At 50.0% G+C, this 6,665-nt stretch overlaps 1 protein-coding gene across 27 annotated transcripts in view; it reads left to right on the top strand.

Annotated features, from left to right (window-relative positions):
- The first annotated feature begins 435 nt into the window (after window positions 1–435).
- Window positions 436–6,665, top strand: part of lrrfip2 (leucine rich repeat (in FLII) interacting protein 2) — a 31,607-nt gene continuing 25,377 nt past the window's right edge. For 4 of the 27 annotated variants that reach the window (XM_056434921.1, XM_056434920.1, XM_056434924.1 and 1 more), the window contains exons 1-2: window positions 439–659; window positions 2,202–2,331. In XM_056434921.1, the coding sequence (XP_056290896.1) occupies window positions 2,242–2,331 (90 nt within the window). In that variant the 5' untranslated portion in view covers window positions 439–659; window positions 2,202–2,241. Of the gene's footprint in view, window positions 660–2,201; window positions 2,332–6,665 lie in introns of all 27 variants that reach the window. The other 23 variants (XM_056434932.1, XM_056434928.1, XM_056434931.1 and 20 more) reach the window with 17 other exon arrangements.

The raw sequence follows: 6,665 nt of genomic DNA, 5'->3' as shown, positions 1-6,665 counted from the left end.
TGTATTGATATATATATATAGATATATATACATATATCTATATATATATAACATTAGATTGAAATAAAATAAAAAATAAGAAATAAATCTCACATAGTATGAACCCAAATGTCAGTTTAGTGGTTTATTTTGACCATTTTCATATGTAGACCCATAAACATTGGTTAACAGTTATTGATTAGATTTGAAGTTATTAAGGCTTAAACCCATAAATTAATACAGACTATATTTCTTGTTAAAACAAATCCAATGTTATCTACCAGGAGGAAGAATCACGTGGTCTATTTACAGTAACAATAACAGCAGCAGTCATTACTGAATCTATTTCCATGCTGTCAGCCCCTTAACGTCAACCCCTGGAGGGCCGTTAGCATGTTGCTATAGCAGAGCTATTCATCGCCTCTCTCTCCCAGTAGAACACTGGGCATTACGACGCGTCTGGCGGGCCGTGAAGGCAGCATCACACCCCAACATCCGGGACCTTTGGATCTAACCACTGGGCAGTGGAAGGCGCTGGAAAGGCGGACTGATGACAGCTGTCAGTGTGGACTAAAACACGACCGATCTCTGAAGAGCAGCCAATGGCTCTCCCCTGAACCTCCGGGAGAAAGGGACAACACCTGGGCAGGTGTCGCGGGTTATTTGAAGGTGTCGTGAAGGTAACGTTATATATTTAGGGGGGTGGAGTGTGCCAGCTCGGCTATCCAGGCTAGCTTCCCAGCTAAACGGGGCAGCTAGCCTGGCGTTGGCTCCCGGGGAAGAGTGCTCCCTGCCGGGGTCACTGCTGGGGGAAGTACGGGTGTGGGTAGTTCTCCTGTTTGTAAAGCGCTTACTTTAACAAATAAGCGCAGAGATAAGTAAAAAATCTAACGCTCGCCAACTGTTTAAGGAGAATTCCGAGAGGGCGAAATGCTAATCAGCGCTAGCAATCACGTTAGCTTCCAGTCGAGCGAACGTGAGAATAGTTAGTTAAGACTCACAGGGTAGACCAGTGACGTCACTTCAACTAGTTACGGTTCTCACTAGCGATACCCCTTATCACACAGGCGGTGGTTTAGGACATACAATGTGTGTGGTTGGAAAACTGAATGTTCCAGTAAGCTAGCTGAAGATGTTTAACGTCGGCTAGCAGTCACACATGTCTCACTGTGTATCGACCGTGAAGTGAGATGGATGTGTTCGTGAAACTGTTTGAGTTATGACGACCTCTTCAAGGTGCTCATGTGGGTCCTCTGACTCGGCTGGTCCCGGGCGAGGCGTGTTCCTCCTCCACCACCTCCTCCTCCTCCTCCTCCTCCAGCAGCTCCTCGTGACTGATCTCACTGATCCTGTCAAGATGTCATTAAGTAAATCATCATGTCGGAGATGAGGACGAGAACACCAGCTGATGCAACACTCATCAGTCAACACCACATGAGGAAGAAGAAGGGAAAGAGGAAGAGCAGGAGGAGGAGGAAGAGCAGGAGGAAGAGCATGAGGAGGAGGAAGAGCGTTAGGAAGAGCAGGAGGAAGAGCATTAGAAAGAACATGAGGAAGAAGAAGGGGAAGAGCATGAGGAGGAGGAAGAGCAGGAGGAAGAGCGTTAGGAAGAGCAGGAGGAAGAGCATTAGAAAGAACATGAGGAAGAAGAAGGGGAAGAGCATGAGGAGGAGGAAGAGCAGGAGGAAGAGCATTAGGAAGAGCAGGGTGAGGAAGAGCATTAGGAAGAGCAGGAGGAGGAGGAAGAGCATTAGAAAGAACATGAGGAAGAAGGGGAAGAGCATTAGGAGGAGGAAGAGCATTAGGAAGAGCATGAGGAGGAGGAAGATCATTAGGAAGAGCAGGAGGAAGAGCATGAGAAAGACCAAGAGGAAGAGCATGCAAAGGAGGAAGAGCATGAGGAGGAGGAAGAGCAAGAGGAAGAACATTAGGAAGAGCAGGAGGAAGGGGAAGGGCAAGAGGAATAGGAAGAGTGGGAGGAGGAGGAAGAGCATTGGAAAGACCAAGAGGAAGAGCCTCCTTCTCAACACGCCTGGCTGTGCATGCTAAACGATGAGGTGGTTGTTCCCGTTGAAGCGGCTTCGTGTGAGCGGATGAACATGAGTTGCTCAACATCCCACCTCATGAAGTGTAGTTGAAACTGAAGCCTGCTCATCGCATGCCTCCCACATGTGTGTTTGTTTACAGCTGGATCACATGTGTTGTGCCTCTTCCTCCTGCAGCTGTTGGCAGTCAGAGGCTCTTGTGGCGCTCCGGAGCAGCATGGGCACTCAGGGCTCTGGGAGGAAGCGAGCGCCCCTGAAGGACCGCTTCTCCGCAGAGGACGAGGCTCTGAGTAGCATCGCTCGGGAGGTCAGTCCATCGCAGACGCCCGTGTTTCTATTCTGGGTCACAGTGGAATGCATCGTGGCTATATTCTCCTCACATTGCTCCATTCATGCTTTGTTTCATATGATTTAATCCAGACAATGGGCTTTAGTGTGTGCACCGTTGTATTTAATATACGGGACCATGACTCGACGGGGGGAACCACGATATGCATTCAGGATCGTTAGAGCTGCAGAGGAAACGGATCCTGAAAGCTAAATGTCACGTGTTGCCAAGCTAGAAGGATGTTATTGATTAATACAGGCTATTGTCAGCGTCATCAACTCCACACAATGCTCTGGTCATCTTCTAAATGTGTTTCTATTGTGTAATACCTTTCTAAAAAAACTAAAGTACCAATGGGGAAATTGACTCGGAAACAAAACATAGATTTAGATTTTTAACCTGTTGAGTTTGTGGCAGATTCTTTAATATATTTTTTGTCTATACTTATCTGGTAATTTGTTTTTATGAAGATTGGATAAATTATTCAACTATATTTGTATCCCGTAAACATTAGTGGATCATAATTACTTTTTTGTGACCTTCAGAAAAGTAAAGACTCCTTATTCCACCATGTGGAGACTAGCAAGGAGCAGAAGCCTCAACAGAAGTCGTCCTGATCTGAACTTCTCTTCATTGTCTTAAGAACTGCCTTGAAATCTGGAAAGATTTCTAGAACGTTGGGAACAACTTCAGATCAAACATTTCAATAAGCTGTCCCTGAGTGTCTCTTCCTGGCGTCTCCGTTCAGCCCTCGGTGTGCGACGTGAAACCTGGAGGTCAGAGTCGCCTCGTGTGACTCATCGTCTTCAACCTGGATGTTCCGGTTCTGCCGGTTAATGCGCCGCCGCTCCGGTGGAGACGCCGGTTTGGACCGCGGAGACGTCGGCTGCTGGCGTTCTCCTTTTGGGGGGAACTCGGCGAGGAGACGAGCCGCCTCGCCTGTAGCGACTTGTTCTGGATTAGTCCATTCTGCTGCACGGCGGGGCCGCCATTCCTTTAGGGAAGACGACACGGAGAGATCCGTTTCACCGTCTTGATGTCTTTGTGTCAACCGGAAGGGGGAAAGACCCATTATCTTGTTTTAGTCTTTACGGTCACGCCGTGTTTACAGGTATACGTGTCACCCTGGATAAATGGTCTCTTCTTAACTCTTTGCCCATTTAAGAACACGCTGTCATGGTGGGGGCGAAGCTCGGGGCGGCGGCTCTTTGTAGTCCTGCAGGCCGCTCATAGCAACATGAGTCACCCTGCACCTCCATGTGGAGCCCTTTGTGCAGCACAGCTCGGTGGTGGGGGGGGGGGTCAGCGTCGAGCGCCCCACCTCCCAAACTGAAGTCCTCGACGCTGCAGCGCCGGCCTCGTGCGGTCGGTGGCCGGTTCACCAGAGTCACGGCTGACCACGGTGAATCTGAGCCGACGGCCTCCAGCTCACGTCTGAGGCCTCGAACGCCTCACACACGTGACGAGCCAAGTGTGTGGGTGTGTGTTGTGATTGCACAATGTGTGTGTGTGTGTGTGTTGTGATTGCACTATGTATGTGTGTGTTGTGAGTTTTTTTGTATTGGAAGCAACACATGAATGTTTCCAGGGCTGGTCTGACGTCATGTTTAATGTTTGTAGTCGTCTCCATGAGATCGAGCTGGTGCAGCTGGAGTGACTGAAGAGCCCCAGAAGTCTTTTTTTAAACTAAATCAACAGTCCAAAACATCTAAATATTCATTTTTCATATGATTAGCGGTGCCATGAGAGCAGTGAGTCCCTCCCGCGGCGCTAGCGCGCGGTGAGCTCACGGCTCCTCCGTGCTGGCGGCGCTCCAGACCATCTGACTGCCCAGATTGCTGAAGGTGTGTCTGATGGAGGACTCTGCCGATCCGGTTTCCAGCCTCATGGTATCGCCGTCAGAGAGCCGGGGCTAAAGATAGGCCCGGCCCGAGCTCAGCTGGGCCGCGCTGCATAGCGGCTCAGACGGCCACGGCAGGTGCAGCTCCATGCCCACGAATGCACTTCCTGTTTCACCGGGGGCCACGGCGACGTGGGGGGCGGCGGTTTGACGTTGCATTCAGGGAGATTATCACTACAACTATGGGGGTCAGGGTCCGCACACTCGAGGAAAAGGAATGGCATTTTAAAATGGTTACTTCCAGGCCTGGAAGACTCACATACATGTGTTTATATTCATATGTGAATTCACACGCTGTTTGCTGTACGCTCTGCACTTCTCATCGTTAGTTTAAATACAACATTTTCTCACTTTTCATGTCTGCACCCGGGATTTAACAAAATGTTTGTTCATGTAAGTTTGGTTTAAAGACCTGGAAGCCCATTGGTCACATGTGGATGAACCTGCAGGTCTCTCCCCGGATATTTAATAACAGCCACAGGTGTCCTGAACTCTCACAGGTTTGAGTTTAAACGAGCTGAATTAGTGCGGCTCTTCACCTGATAAAACGTGTTTGTTCACTCTGCTGGTGGGAGACGCCCCGGGCTTCTGCTCCGAGATAAGAGCCGGAATGTCTGTGCTGGATTATGGTCTGTCTTTAGGAACAGACACTGCCCACCTCCAGGTGTTTATGGTCTTTAGGAACAGACACTGCCCACCTCCAGGTGTTTATGGTCTCTAGGAACAGACACTGCCCACCTCCAGGTGTTTATGGTCTTTAGGAACAGACACTGCCCACCTCCAGGTGTTTATGGTCTCTAGGAACAGACACTGCCCACCTCCAGGTGTTTATGGTCTTTAGGAACAGACACTGCCCACCTCCAGGTGTTTATGGTCTTTAGGAACAGACACTGCCCACCTCCAGGTGTTTATGGTCTCTAGGAACAGACACTGCCCACCTCCAGGTGTTTATGGTCTTTAGGAACAGACACTGCCCACCTCCAGGTGTTTATGGTCTTTAGGAACAGACACTGCCCACCTCCAGGTGTTTATGGTCTCTAGGAACAGACACTGCCCACCTCCAGGTGTTTATGGTCTTTAGGAACAGACACTGCCCACCTCCAGGTGTTTATGGTCTTTAGGAACAGACACTACCCACCTCCAGGTGTTTATGGTCTTTAGGAACAGACACTGCCCACCTCCAGGTGTTTATGGTCTCTAGGAACAGACACTACCCACCTCCAGGTGTTTATGGTCTCTAGGAACAGACACTGCCCACCTCCAGGTGTTTATGGTCTTTAGGAACAGACACTACGAGCTCAGTCGCACCTGGATGGAACCGGTGTCTCTGTGAGAGTCACTTTCTTTGACTTCTCCAGTGCATTTAACACCATCCAGCCACTGCTGCTGAGTGAGAAGCTGCGGGTGGCCGGTGTGGACGCGTCCACCATCTCCTGGATCACTGACTACCTCACAGGCAGACCACAGTTTGTCAGAATGGGGCGTGTGCTGTCTGGAACGGTGGTCAGTGATGTTGGAGCCCCACAGGGAACTGTTCTGTCTCCCTTCCTCTTCACCCTGTACACCAGTGACTTCCAGTACAACACGGAGTCATGCCATCTGCAGAAGTACTCTGATGATTCTGCAGTGGTCGGGTGTATTAGGGATGGACGGGAGGAGTACAGGGCAGTGGTGAGTGACTTTGTAAAGTGGGCCGATGAGAACCACCTGCGGCTGAACGTGGCCAAGACCAGAGAGATGGTGGTGGACTTCAGGAGGAAGGCGACAGCTCCTACACCTCTGAGTGTCCTGGGAGTGGACGTGGACATGGTGGAGGAGTACAAGTACCTGGGCGTCTCCATCGACAGCCGACTGAACTGGAAGGCCAACATCAACGCTGTGTACAAGAAGGGATGAGTCGACTCTTTTCCTGAGGAAGCTTGATCCTTCAACGTGTGCAGCAAGATGCTGGAGTTATTCTACCAGTCGGTTGTGGCCAGTGTGCTGCACTTTGCCATTGTCTGCTGGGGAGCAGCATCGAGCCGGTGACACCAGCCGTCTTAACAAACTGGTTAGGAAGGCTGGCTCCATCATCGGCTGCCAGCTGGAGCACCTGGAACAGGTGGTGGAGAGGAGGACGTTGAAGAAACTGGTGTCCATATTGGACAACCCGGACCACCCTCTCCACCACCTCCTACAGGGACAGAGGAGTACTTTCTCCAGACGTCTCCTCACGCTCCGCTGCCACAAGGAGAGATACAGGAGAACATTCCTGCCGACGGCTATGAGGCTCTACAACAGTTCACCTCTTGCCAGATCACCCTAACCCTTCTTATATTTGTGTTTTTTTTTTTTTTTTTTTTTATTCTTGTGTGTTGCTGCTACTGGCTCGACAAATTTCCCCTTGGGGATTAATAAAGTATATATCTATCTA

Source organism: Pseudoliparis swirei, chromosome 17 (genome assembly GCF_029220125.1).
Source record: "Pseudoliparis swirei isolate HS2019 ecotype Mariana Trench chromosome 17, NWPU_hadal_v1, whole genome shotgun sequence".
NCBI classification, from domain to species: Eukaryota; Metazoa; Chordata; class Actinopteri; order Perciformes; family Liparidae; genus Pseudoliparis; species Pseudoliparis swirei.
This window is presented reverse-complemented; position numbering and strand designations above follow the sequence as displayed.